The 14,068-nt window shown below is 44.0% G+C and overlaps 2 protein-coding genes and 1 pseudogene across 6 annotated transcripts in view; 2 read left to right on the forward strand and 1 right to left on the reverse strand.

Annotated features, from left to right (window-relative positions):
• Positions 1-2,220: 2,220 nt before the first annotated feature.
• The window catches only part of PRUNE2 (prune homolog 2 with BCH domain), a 271,291-nt gene continuing 259,443 nt past the window's right edge, over positions 2,221-14,068 (forward strand). For all 4 annotated transcript variants that reach the window (XM_057721032.1, XM_057721034.1, XM_057721035.1 and 1 more), the window contains exon 1: positions 2,221-2,381. In XM_057721032.1, the coding sequence (XP_057577015.1) occupies positions 2,346-2,381 (36 nt within the window). In that variant the 5' untranslated portion in view covers positions 2,221-2,345. The remainder of the gene's footprint in view (positions 2,382-14,068) is intronic.
• On the forward strand, positions 7,308-8,784 carry LOC130844813 (tetraspanin-3-like). 2 transcript variants are annotated; one of them, XM_057721037.1, is made up of 2 exons: positions 7,308-7,565; positions 7,638-8,784. In XM_057721037.1, exons 1-2 carry the CDS (start codon positions 7,308-7,310, stop codon positions 8,067-8,069), a joined length of 690 nt encoding a protein of 229 aa, XP_057577020.1. In that variant the 3' UTR covers positions 8,070-8,784. The 2 variants fall into 2 exon arrangements, with proteins under 2 accessions (XP_057577020.1, XP_057577019.1); XM_057721036.1 differs by having other exon boundaries at positions 7,308-8,784.
• On the reverse strand, positions 10,943-12,498 carry LOC130846604 (40S ribosomal protein S4, X isoform-like; annotated as a pseudogene).

Here is a 14,068-nt window from a genome sequence, read left to right on the forward strand (position 1 = left end):
TTAATTTCAAAATGAAAAGTGCTCAGATACAGGTCTCAAATAAGAGGAATCTAGGAGTCAAGAAACCTGAGAGTGAAAAGAGTAGAAGAAATGGGATTGTTCTACAGACAAGTGCAAAGGCCTCTAGAGGGAAGGGGAGTGGGCTTTAGGCTTAGATCTGAAACTTTAGTTACAATGATGGCACTTGGAATAGAAAGGAAGGAAGTTGAAAGAGGCCTTTTCAAAGGTGAAGACATTGGACTTGGGAACTATTTGACCACAAGGGGTAGGAGAAAGTTATAAGTCAAAGTGGACTCTAGATTTTGTACCTGGTGGACTGGGGGAATGCACATTTATCTAACATCAGCAGTGGTTCCCAAATTTGACTATACAGAGAATTACCTGGATGGTTTTAAATTACTGAAGTCAGCAAAGAAAGCAGATAGAATCTACAGCTTCTGTACAGCTCATCACCTGAATGTAAATAAGAGCTTAACATTCCTATCACTCTCTCTTAATCAGATCTGTGGGCTCCACTGATTTCTTTTTATTAGGTCTTTCTGAATAAAAGGAACAATTGGATAATCACACTCACACACAGAGAATGAGAGAGAGAGACAGAGAGAGAGAAAACTTTCATATGTACATTTATTCATTAAGATATATTTATTGAAATTTATGTATAACAAATATATAATGAATACATCAGTGAATGAGATAGGCAATGTCCTTGTTCTCATGGAGCTCACAGCCAGATGGAGAACACAGACAAATAATTAGGCAATTTAGAGTGGAGTAGACAATACAGGTTGCCATGAGAGAACATGGAAGGGACAAGTGACTCAGTTTGGGGGTGGAAAGGGAGGAGTAGGTCAGGGGAGGCTTCCTGGAGGAAGATAACTTCTAAGCAGCATCAGCAAACCCTGGGAGATGGTTAAGAATGGAAATTCTCAGGCCCATTAAACAGATTTATTAAGCCTGAAATTCTCTGAGTGAGGCACAAAAATCTGTGTTTTAGTACATCTCTGGGTGGTTCAGATACACACTAAAGATTGAGAACCAGAGGATGATACTGGCTACTGATTCAATTGGTCTGGAATAGAGTTTGGGAAGCAGTATTTTTTAAAGCCCTGGGTGATTATAATGTGATTTTAAAGTGCAGTTGGGGTTGAGTTCACTTCTCTAAGCTGGTAGTTGAAGCATGAGTTAGCCAGGCAGTGGGGATGGTGAGAAGGCAGGAAGGGTATTACAGGCAGATGTGCCAAGGCCCAGATGTATCTGGGCCCCTGATAAGGCTAGAGAGGACACACAACAAAATTCTATGGCTTAAAATAAGGTTCATGGCTATAAGTTTAAGTATTTATTGCAATACTTCTTAAACTTTAATGTACACAGAAATTATCTGAGGATCTTGTAAAAACACAGACCCGTATGCAGTAGGAAGGTTCTATCGTTCTCACTGTTCCTGAGCATACATGTCAGAATGGATGGGGACTGCAGAAGGATATATGTATCCATAGCCCCAGGGCCAACATGAGAACACCCAGTTGGGGTGAACTGCAGAGGTCTGTTGCTGGGCAGGTATGTTTTGAGGCCAAGGAGGAAAGATGCAGCCTAACACAACCACAAAGCCTGCTCTTCCGATTATTTTCCATCAAGGTCGTATTGTTTAGCTCAGCAGTAACCCCCTCCACCCCTCAATCTAGCCAAGAGCATCCCCTGGCCAGGCCAGCCAGAGCCAGCTTATTAAGTGACCGCTGGAGTTCTCTGTAACCTGCCAGCCAGCCAGAGAGGCACTGGCCGAGGAGGGGGCTCTCTGGGGGCGTCTCTCTTCTCTCCCTTTCTTTCCACCTCCCCTGGCTGACAGCAGCGGTGCCTGCGGCAGAGCCTCCCTCTGCAACCGCCCCTTGCACTTGGCTCGCACTTCTGGGCGCTGTCCATGGTTGCAGCATCTTTCGGCGCGCCACGTCAGGAGGCCGCAGCGGGGCCCTGCGATTGGCGGAGGAGCCCCTCGCCATCCGCCAACACCCCCGCCCCCGCGCCCCGGCCCTGAGCTCCGGCCCCACAGGCGCGTGCCAGTCAGCGTGCTGGCGCGCCCTGGGGCTCGCGGGCGTCACACCCACTTTCCTTATTAGGGCAGAGTCAGGCGCCCTAAGCGGGCGGTGGGGCGCAGGGTGGGGCGAGGAGCTCTGGGAGGCGACAGCCCAGGGCTCAGCCACAACCTCAGCCGCCTCCGAGCGGTAGGAGGGAGCAGCCGGTCGCTGCGTCCGGGCCGGCCACTCTCCGGGGGCCCGGCTCCTCTCGCCCCGGAGGAAATTGCCCTCCGCGCCCTCCGGGTACCTCTGGTCCAAACCCCTGGCAACGACATGGAAGAATTTTTGCAACGAGCCAAGTCTAAACTGGTAAGTTGAGGGAGCAAGGCTGTGTGCGTTGGTGCGCGCGCGCGCGCACGTGTGTTGATGGAGAGGAAAGGGCATTGCAGCAGAGAAGGAAGAAACAACTTTGCCACTTAGTTGTCAGGGTGTGCAGACTGTCCCCTGGGAAGAATCTCTGCGACCCTGGGGCTTACAGCAGGCAGTCTGTCTCCATAATCCTCCCCAGAGCCAAAGCGACAGGCTGGAGGTGGTTGTGACCTGGCTGAAGTTGGGTGCTGTGTGTCCAGCTTTGGTTCCTTTGGCTTGGGGTTGGAGAGAGGCAGATCCAGCCAGAACTACAGTTTGCCCCTGAAGGCTGGAGGATAAATGGGTGTGATGTTCCCTGCGCAAAAGAGCCCAGACTTCTGCAGATAGAGTACACGTAAGTGTAAAAGGAAAGGAAACTCTGCTTTAGCTGGAGGGGGTGGCAAAACATAAGTGAGGAAATGATAATGCAGACTAGGAGGAACGTGTGAGGATGCGCAGTTTGCCCAAGCATCCCTCACACGGAGCTTGCTCCAGTGCAGGAGTTAGGGATATCCCCGTGTGATTCTCTGGTCCCTATTCAGATGTGTAACTTGGGGCAGAGGCAGAAAGGAAAAACCCCAACTGTTGCTGGTGATGTGGGGTTTTCCAGACTATTGTTCTCCTGGGAGGAGACCAGCGTGTTGACCAGCTCTGTTTAACTGTACTGCTGTCCAAAGAGTGAAGGGTAATTTCACTGTGTATATTGACAGTTGCTGTACATTCTGGAACAACAGATTCTAGCAGTTTCCTAATTCCAAATTTTTTTGGCTCTCCACCTTTGCAGTAATAAACATAATGGAAATGTTTGTCTTTGGGCACTTGAAAAAAAAGCTTTTGTCCATTTGGAAGCAATATCTTTAATGAACAGTGAAAGCACCTTTTACAGGCCTGGCACAGAAGGAAATGCATAATTTATGTTGCCTTTAACCTTTAAACCTTCATAAAAGCCAAAATATAAAGTCTGCATTAAGATGACGTCTTAATCACAAGGCAGGATATTTGCGGGGTTATTACTGTAACTCATTTACCCTCGCACAACAAAGGAAGTGAAGATGAGTGTGTGATTCTTACAAAGATTTAACTGTAAGTATCTTTAAAAAGACCATTAAAGTTGATTAATGCTAATATAAGTACTTTGTTTTCTACCTTAAGCCTCCCAGAGAGTTGGTAGTCTCTGGGGATTTCAGAATTGAGAAGGTTCGTGATTATTTCTGTGTTTATTGCTGACCCTCTTATAGGTTTACTTAGCACATGAAGGAAAAAACCGATTGCAGTTTTTCTTGCATTTCTTATAGTATAAGTATGCTCTTTGTTCTTTACCTAGCATTGAGAGAAATGATCAAAAAAGGTCAATATTGGCAACTTAGTTTTTTTTGTGGATGAAAATAAATGGGGATCAAGGATTGCGCAGTTGTAGACTGCACCTGTGCTCTTTATTTATTTTAATAGTAAACATTTAGGTTGCTGGGTCTGATGTGAGCAAGAGGTTTGTCTCATTTCTGAAGAGCAATTGCTGGGATGGAAAAATTCCCTACTTCTGAGTAATCAGTTGAAAGTAATGTGTACGTTTATTTACCGAGTCCCTTCATTAGCCGAGCAATTGCTCTACATCATTAAAAAAAATGACAGGAAAAAGAAGTGGTTGTTTGAAATACTATTCCCAGTTTCCCGCTTTAGCCAGAAGAACAATTACTGCTAATTTTATTTTTTTTCTTAGAATAGGTTTCTTGTTAGCAATCACAATTAGCTTTTCATATTCAACCATAGTAAAGGTGTTTTGGTCTCTTTTAGTGTCACATTTTCCCTGACAAATTACATTTTCTAGGTAAATAATAATTTTACTTAATATGCAACATTCAACTATAGTAGGTAAATCTTTTGCTTTAGAAGATTTATGCTCTTTGTTTAGGAGAAAAAAATTAAGTCAATAATTACGGCATTCATTTGTGAGAAGTATATTCATAATAAAATAGTAGGATTTTTAAAAATTAGGTTAATCCTTTGGAAAACCTTTTTGGGGAGAAGAAAATTTCCATGCTGGTTTTCACCTAAGCTTTATTAGATCAGGATTTGATAGAATTTAGGTGTTATGTTTAAGCCTCTTCCCATCAGAAGTTGATATAGATTTATCTATATGATACCTAAAAATGTCTAATGGGCAGGTTTTTTTCCCTACCTAGTTGACTTTTGCTTTGATATTCTGTACGTATGATATATATCTTTTAATGGTTTGAAATAGCCAATGTCCCTTCCAAAGTCTTAATGTTACCAAACCAAACTTGGGTCCATTTGCCTGTGTGCAGTAAAGCCAATCTACTGACACTGGGTTGCGGTGAAGGAAAGTGTAGCATTTGTTGTAGGTGCCAAGCAAGGAGTCCAGGTAGTTAGTGCTCAAAAGGCCTGAACTCCCCAGTGGCTTTTAGGGAAAGGTTTTAAAAGACAGGGTGAGGGAGAGTGGTTGTAGGGTACATGATCAACTCATGAACATTCTTCTGATTGGTCAGTGGTGAGGTAATTGGGAGTCAACATCATCAACCTTTTGATTCCAACTGGTCTGGGGTCTGTGTGCTTGTGGGCAGCATAGAGTTAACTTCTTCCACCTGCTGGGGGGTTCAGTATCTGCAAAACAGCTCAAAGGATATGGCTCAGAATATTATCTATAGCCCTTGAGGAGAAACTAAAGGTCCTTGACTTTGCTTAATGGCAAAACTATGATTATTTTGTCTTGCTTAACAGTTTTCCTTTCTTTCTGCATTTTCTCACTTCTCTGATTAAATTTACTCTTTAGAACTCAGAGAAGGCCTAGGAGGCTAAAGCTTTTCTACAGACAAGAGGCAGATGGAGAACGTGGCGGGGGAGTGGTCTGTTCTAGAAAGGCCCCATAGGGTCCTGCTCCGTTACATTAACACAGCCACGTCATCACTGGAGTGAGCAAACTTCAGTGGACCAAAGGAATTTTAAATTGTGAAGTGGAATTGCTATTAGCCATAGATAAAATCTCTAATAATAAAAACTTTGGGAGAAATTGTTTGTATGCCCTTTCTTCTGACTAGGAGCATTTATTATTCATCTGCCATTGTGAGGAGAGAAGCTCTGCTGTTCTAGGCCAGGCCCTCGGGTTGAGCAGAAATCTGTGAAGGAGAAGGGATGTTCTTCATTTTTAATCAGGTAGTTTGGAGCTTATTTCCACTGAAATTGGGAGAGCGGTCTCTTAATTCTGTTTTTCACCCCGGTTCTGGCAGTCCTTGAACTGAGGCAGATTCGCTTACTTATAATCTCATCTGGCTTTTCCGTAGATTTCCCCTTCTGATACCCACCCTTCGTTCCTGAGAATACGTGGCATTTATCTGAAACGGCAGAAGTAAACCTCAGGTGTGGCCTCAGAGAGATCATCCCCTCCTGGAGCTCAAATGCTTCTCAAGGGGGTCTGCCTCCTGCCTGGTTAGAACAGGCTTGGGTGCCTGGAGCTTCCCTGTGAAACGCCTTAGCTGAAGGTGGAAGGCGGCAAGGCAAAGAGTCACTCCTTCCAAGCACAGTCTCCAGAAATGGTGCCTTCGTGACAGATAGGGAACTGATCCAATTATTGGTAAAACAATCAAGACAGTAGAATAAGCACCAGGAGAGCAAGACCCTTGAGGCAGTAGAGATGGTAATCAAAGGATGATGCTTGTTACCTGGGTTCCCTTCCCCACATGAGAACCCAGCTGTGTTTCTGATCTGGATACTCACTGCTAGAACTAGAAATAAGAGTGAAAATACATTTTCTTTTTCACCTGCCAGTGCCCACCTGACTTTCTTTTCCACCCGACCATTCCAAGCTAGAATAGGGGCAATGATCAAATCCTGCAGTTCCAGATCCATCCTTGAATTTTAGCCGTATTTTCCATTTTTACTTATGCCATTTCTGTAGTGGTGTCTTAGTCGTTCTTAGTTATACTTTTTCTGTATTAAGAGAAATTGAAGATGGGTAGGGAATGAGGGCTCCCAGCCCTAGCCTGTGATTTGGGAAATGTCCTCCAGTTTCATAGTGGTCAGCTCAAAACAGTATTCAGGCCAAGACAGCCTCATGATGTCAGTAAATGGTCCAAGTTCCCATGGACTTCGGAGGAAAATATGAAGTAAATGAGGAATCAGACTCCTGGAACTCTGGCTGGCAGGAAGCCAGGGTCCCCACACTGGGTAGACTGGCCGCTGAGCTTCTCTCACTGCCAGACCCTACCAGCTGATACAATTCAAGCAGCTGCTCAGGGGTGGGGTCACTGCAGCCCACATGCCCTCAGAGGTAGATCATGAGACAGCATTGGGCATTTGTGTAGTAGGAGTGTCAGCTGCCAGCAGAAGGATACAGGGCACATCAATATCCCAGGAATGCTGTGGGGAGTGGGTCACTGTCACCACTAGAGTCTGGGGAATGCATCTGCCACTTGAGTGGTGACAGCTGCAGATGAGGGACTCATTTCTGCAGTGGGAATTAGTCCATATGCGGACTTCTGTAGAAGAAATATTCTGGATGGCCCTAAATGTCAACTTATACTCTGTGGTATGTGGCATGGGGACAAAGAAGCACATTCAAAACTCTAAATGAACAACCACATTAGAGTTGATGGAGGAGATGGGTTTTCAAAAAAAGAAAGAAAAACACTGCAGCATGTCTGCAGAGGAATCATCTTGATTGGAAATTAAGAAATATATCCTTCCCGATTTCCTTTATAAGAACAAGGTCATGTGTATTATTAAAAAGCATTTTTAGGCGCGACGGCGCCAGGGGCTGCGGTGAACGCCTCGCAGGCCGTGTAGTTCCAAGCGGGGAGGCGCCTTCGCCATTGCCGCCTCGCTCGGTGAGCGCGTCCCGCTCGCCGAGCAGGGCCCCAGCCGACCGCCAGCACCATGGGCCAGTGTGGCATCACCTCCTCCAAGGCCATGCTGGTGTTTCTCAACCTCATCTTCTGGGGAGCAGCTGGCATTTTTTGCTATGTGGGAGCCCATGTCTTCATCACTTACGACGGCTATGACCCCTTCTTTGAAGATGTGTACACTCTCATCCCTGCTGTGGTGATCATAGCTGTAGGGGCCCTGCTCTTCATTATTGGGCTGATTGGCTGCTGTGCCACAATCCAGGAAAGCCGATGTGGACTTGCCACGTTTGTCATCATCCTACTCTTGGTTTTTGTCACAGAAGTTGTTGTAGTGATTTTGGGATATGTTTACAGAGCGAAGGTGGAAAATGAGGTTGGTCGCAGCAATCAGAAAGTATATAAGACCTACAATGGAACCAACCCTGATGCTGCTAGCCGGGCTATTGATTATGTTCAGAGACAGCTGCACTGTTGTGGAATTCACAACTATTCAGACTGGGAAAATACAGACTGGTTCAAAGAAACCAAAAACCAGAGTGTCCCTCTTAGCTGTTGCAAAGAGACTGCCAGCAGCTGTCATGGCCGTCTGGCCCACCCCTCGGACCTCTATGCCGAGGGGTGTGAGGCTCTAGTTGTGAAGAAGCTACAAGAAATCATGATGCATGTTATCTGGGCAGCGCTGGCATTTGCAGCTATTCAGCTGCTGGGCATGCTGTGTGCCTGCATCGTATTGTGCAGAAGGAGTAGAGATCCTGCTTACGAGCTCCTCATCACCGGCGGAACCTATGCGTAGCAGAAAACTCAAGCCTGAGCTTTTTAGTCTTGTTTATGATTTGGAAGGTGAATTGAGCGGGTCCACTGCTATTGGCCTCCTGAGCTCATTTAGTTAAAGCACACATACACAGGTGTTGGACAGAGCAGTTTGGCTCTTCATGTGTCCACCTTCTTACCTTACCACCTATGACTTTCTTTTCCTCTGTTCTGGCTGACTCTCCACGTCCGTAAGTGTTTAAGTATGGCAGTAAATGTTCTAATCTCAGAACCATTTGCGAGTTGCGTAGTTTGCTGGAATTAAAGGCGGATGTGGGCCTGCTTCTGTTACCTCCAAGCAGTAATGGGACTGCTGCTGAAGTATCATGAGGTCCTTTCAGTCTTCACAATGGAGAACTCTTGGCCAAAGGTTTTTTGGGGGAGGGGGAGGCAGTCAGCTGTCTGGTTAAAGTTAATACCAGATGGTGCCCCTCATCAGTGTCCTTTTAAAAAAATATATACTATAGTCCAGTAAGATAGCAACTGTACAAAATGGCTAAAATAGATTTTAGAATCATACAGTATGTATCTTGGTTCATCTTCAAAATCAGACTGATCTTTGAAACTAGCGGTTTTTAATCAAAGCTGGCTTTATAGGAGGAGTATAATGTATGCACTACTGTTTTAAAACAATTAGTGTGAGTGTGTGCGTGTGTTTTTGTATGATTGAGCCCATTCATCGTAAGTCTAAACTTGTTAGAAATAATGTATCCATGTAGACTAGCAAAATAGTATGTAGATGTGATCTCAGTTGTAAATAGAAAAATCTAATTCAATAAACTCTGTATCACTCCCTTAAAAAAAAAAGAGCATTTTTAAAAAGAATGTTCTGTACCTTTTAAAGAGCCACAGTGGTAAGGACTAGTAATGATGGAGATGCTGGCGGGGCAGTTTCATCTGGAAAGTTGAGCTCATTCTGATCGCAGACCACAGGATCAGCTCCTTCCCCATCATAAGCGAGGACTGGTGCACTTGAGACTGTGCCTCTTGCCAGAGCATTCCCAGCAGGAAACTCAGGAATCCAAAGCACTTCTGTGAAAGTGGTGCCATCGCCTTAGGGGCTGATCGGAAAAGAGCCCTTGATTGCTTTAGTCTTAGAGTCAGCTCCATTTCTCACTGCCTGAGCTTTCAGACCAAGAGCTGTGGTTTGCCCCAGCCCCGGGGCCTGTGGAAAAGAACCAGACTTTTTCAGAATAAATCGCAGAGTGGATTGGTCTTCCTCAAAGATAAAGAATTGGTTGCTGCTGTTGAGACAGCACCGTGTGTCTGGGAAGATGAGATCAGGTGAGTAAGGACACCCTTCAATCAGAAATTTGGGGAATATTTTATGTTAACTAGGTAAAAAGGTGAGAGCTTCATATAACTTGTTTCTATGTGGCATTTATTTGGGCAGATATTAACAATGTTTAGGTTTGGTGTATCAGTCTGGGGAGCTCTTTTAAGCAATAGTGGTTTGGTGATGGATGAGTCACTCTTCCCTTACATCTCCTCCTCCCTTGGGCACTAGGGGAGCAGAGAAAAGGGTGTGGGGTAAATACCTGGGTCTGAGTGAAAGCTGCAATAGAGGAAAGAACATCTGGGACCAGAGAAGTAAAGTGCGTGGTGTTGTCTTGGTCATTGATTGTTTTTGAACCCTGGGGTTTACAGGAGCATCATGGAGTTTGAAGTCTTCTTAGAAAATAAACTTGGGAGGGGCAGGGCTGATGTATTCAAGAGGCAGCATTCACATGGACTTTGATATGACTGGCAGCCTCTGGGTTTGTGCAGTGTGCAACCTGCACAATCATACATGGCTGCCTTGCCACGGGTCCCAAAGTAGGCAACTTAAAATCTCTGGCAGTGTTCCAAATCTGTTTCTATCTGAGCTCCTGTGGCTTTGGGCTTTGGTTTCCAGGGAAGGGTAATCTTTCTTCTTAAGAGCTCTTAGGAGGCTAATTGGGCACTAGATTGCCCTGAAAAATTAGATCCACAAAGGTTGAGTTAGAAAAACTAAGCTGATAATACAGCCTTATATTTTTATCTGAAAAATGAGATAGTGATACCTACTTTGCAGGTTTGTCATAAAGTCAAAATAATGTACCTACAGAACCTGGAACAATAGCTGCTTCTCTCCATTTGCCCCCAAGCCGATCCTTTCCTGCAGTTCCTTGTCTCAGTAAATGGTGTTATTGTTCATCCAGTTTCACCAACTGGGAACTTCCTTTTCCTCCATCCCTTCTCCACCCAGCATATCCTAGACATCACTAAGTCATCCAGATGACTACAATGGCCAACTGACAAATTGGTCTCCTGCAGACCACTCTCCCACTGCTACCAGGGAGATCATTGTGAAAGCATCTTTCACATCTGTCCCATCGCTCCCTTAAATCCTTAGTTTCACTTGCCATTGCTCTTAGGAGAACACTCTTAACCTGACCCCAGGATCTGACCCATCTGCTGCCCAGCTTCTACTGGCTTCTCCTGCTGCCGCTCTAAGCTTAAATAACTCCTACCTCTTCTTCGCATCAGGTGAAGAAGAAGGGAAACTTTTGCTGAATGACCACTTCCCACCCAGACTCCTCAATTTGTGAGTCTAAGTCAGGTTTTTGGGTGATATTTTTAGATCATTTATCTCAGCTTGTTATTATATCTCTATTGGGCATTGCTTGTTTGACTAATGAGAGTAGGGACCAGGGTCTCTGTATGGATTTGCTCACCACTGTATCTCCAGAACCTGGTGCAGTGCCTGAAGCCCAGTAAGTAGTTTCTGTTTGCTTGGTTTCTGTGTGTGTGTGTGTGTGTGTGTGTGTGTGTGTGAGATTTTTTGGCAATTAATCATGCCACACTATCTTTAATTAAATACAAAGACCCTTCCAGTCATGCCACCCAGAGATCGTTTCACTGGCTGCTCTGCTTGGCTCCCAGTCTCCTGTCTCTTCAGCAATGGTAAGGCAGACATCTTTTTCTCAGAGAAGAGAAATCCATGTTTTTTTTGCCTTTGCAATAACAAAAATATTGGAGAGAGGGGAAGCAAAAATGTTGTTGTTGGCTTCTTTCACATGAACTGCGCCAAAAGAACCTGGTTGTCTCTTTCTGTTGATGATCACACCAGTTCTTCCTTCCCTACTGAAGGTAGTACCTCTGGTCAGCATGTACAGGTTACCAGTGTCAAACTTGTTCAAATCAGTCATCTTGCCAGATTCCAAGTCAATCTGAACGGTGTCATTCACTCTGAAGGGGATAAGATGGTGGATGGTACGAGCATCACGGGTCACCAGATGAGGGATTCCTTTTGTGCCCACCAAGATCATTTTTTACTTTGCACAAGTTGTACTTGGCTCCTCAGGTGTAATACAATGAACAGCAAAGGAACCCTTGTGTCACAGATCAGATAGAAATTCTCCCTGGTCTTGCCAGTGATGGTGACATCCTTAAAGCCAGCAGGTGGGCTGTATCAACTTGGGCCTTGCCATCAATCTTAATGAACTTCTGCATGCAGATCTTATTTACTTCATTTCCTGTCAGGGAATACTTAAGTCTGTTCCTTAGAAAAAGATGAGGAGGATCTTGGGTACCTGAAAGGGAACCTCGTTATCGTCCCATTTGAATTTAGTTATCTGACATACACTTGAATAATAGAGTAGTCATGAATTCTGTCTTGAAATATCAGTACATCTGTCAAATGAAGAAGCATCAGATTATTATAATTGCCATCATCTGTTCACTTTTATTATTGCATCAGTTAGACTTTGCTGTAAAACAAATCATGCTACAATCAAAGTTTTAATGTAACACCTTTGTTATCAAAGTGGATTATATGGTGTGGAGGAGCTCCCATCCCTCCTGAGGGGCACATGAGTCTGCTGTTTATGAGTCTACTGAACAGTCAGCTGTTCTCTCCTCTTTGTGCTTCTAAGGCTCATCCATGGTGCTGTATGTTATTATAGTGCTGTTCTGTCTTGAACCAATTTATGGTCAGTTTACTACATTTGTCTATCCAGGTTACTCTTCTACTTATAGAAAAAAATGCTTATCATTTACTTAAGTTCCTGTATCTATGTATGTTACTTGGCCTCCTTCTCAGCTAGAAGATGTATCTCCCACCCAGTTAAGTGGGAATCACCTGCTTGTGCTCTACATCTCTGAGCTGTGCACTGTTAGATGTTTTCATTTGAACTAATATATTGGAGTATAATTACAAACAGTAAATTGCCCAGAATTGAACTGTACATTTTGAAGATTTCAAGGAGCCATAGAAAATAAAAACTGAACATAAAAAAAAAAAAGAAAAAGAAAAAGATGAGGGGGAAACACTCTTTCAGCTTGTGGGGACCAATTGATGGATGAGGAGCAAACACACTGGTCAGTTTACTCAGCATCCAGTGCTTTGGAGCTGCTACATGCTTCAGGGGCTTCTTGGGACCATGAGCCATGACTGTGCTAAGAACAAAAAGAACAAAGTGTTTTTAGAATGAATGAAGCCATAAGGCAAGAGGCTTGCACAAAGCAAGAGACATTGTAGTGGCTCAATAAAAATGAATAAGTGGCTGAACAGGTGCAGACTCCTGGAGATCTGAATCTGAAGAGGGGCTGGCGACCGTATATGGGAATTCTGGTTGGTTGACCAGATGGAGGTGAGAAACATTAAGGTCAGGGAGTGCCATACAGTGCTTTCATACAAAATATTCCTGTGAAATAATGAGGCTAGTTTTTATGCATGATTGCTTGGCATCTGTAAGTATTGGTGGAATTGAAACATGGATGGACTGGAGAGAGGCAGGGGAGGGAGCGGGGCACTCTGCAAAACCATGTTGGGCGGATCAGCAGACTGATCTATCAGAGCCTTAGATCCTCCGCTGTGTGCTCCAAAGGGGAAGAATTAGACTCCCCCAGTCCCAGCCAATACACCAAGCCTGCCCAGCTTGTTCTGCTGCTTCTGGGCCAGTACTAATGTGCTGAGAGAGATTGGCAGGGAAGATTTTCAGTCCTTGAGAGGAAAGTTGAAGGTCTTCCAGACTGACCTCATCTGTCAAATGAGAACAATAATATATTAGGGCTGTTGCAGGTGTGTGTATACTAAGATGAGAATGTGTCCTCCACCCACAGTAATAAAAACATGAAAAGGACCACAGTGGACAAGAGAGCCAGGAAGTCCTATTTACATTTTATAGAAACAGGGATGATTTTTAGCTCCCTTTAGTTTGAATTTGTTGACTATCTGTCTTAGATCTAAGAAACAGATTTTTCCACTTAATACCCAAAATAGTCTTGTGAGGTAACTATTATTTCCCTTTTCAGTTGAGGAAACTGAGGTTCAATGGGCAAGAAGTTTGCCCAAGGTTTCACAGCCAGTAAAGAACAGAGCCAGACTTTGCTCCCAGATCACCTGACTCCCATTCCAGGACCCTCTTGCACATCCGAGTCTTCCACCAAATGTCCTGAAACACTTAATTCTCTTTAAATAAAACATGAGCAACTGGGCAGGTTTATGGGAGGGTTGGGTAGTGAGTTCACTTTGACCCAAGAGAGGTTCATTTCTTTGTTTTTGACTGTTTTATGTTAAAAACCCTTTGATAACTAAGTAATCACTATTACTGAGGACCTGCTATGAGAACAATATGTTGCTGGGCTGTCTATGATTTGGTTGAATAAATTGGGAGAATGTTTCACTGTCTGCCGAAGTGAAAGAAAAATAAAACACTGATAAACTATTTGGAAGGTAGGGTCTGTGACTAGCTTTTAGAGTGACTAGAAATATTGTGGGTATTTAGTGAATTTTTAATAATGAGAATGGCTTTTTTAAAAAATTAGAAGTTGTTCCTTATTTGCCATCAAGGTTGTGAGTACAGCTTTTGGTTTTCCAGACTCCTTCATTGTTTTTTCTTTGTTTTTGTTTTTAACAAACAACCGAGTTTTTAATGCCCTACAGTAAGCTTTCTTCTGCTCTTGTTTAGATTTCTTATGTTAAAAATGGATGCGTGAAAACATGTGCAAACATTATTT

Source organism: Hippopotamus amphibius, chromosome 2, assembly GCF_030028045.1.
Source record: "Hippopotamus amphibius kiboko isolate mHipAmp2 chromosome 2, mHipAmp2.hap2, whole genome shotgun sequence".
Taxonomy (NCBI): Eukaryota; Metazoa; Chordata; class Mammalia; order Artiodactyla; family Hippopotamidae; genus Hippopotamus; species Hippopotamus amphibius.

Coding starts and splice junctions, on each gene's coding strand:
- LOC130844813 (XM_057721036.1), top strand. CDS start 7,308: ATGGGCCAGTGTGGCATCACCTCCTCCAAGGCCATGCTGGTGTTTCTC.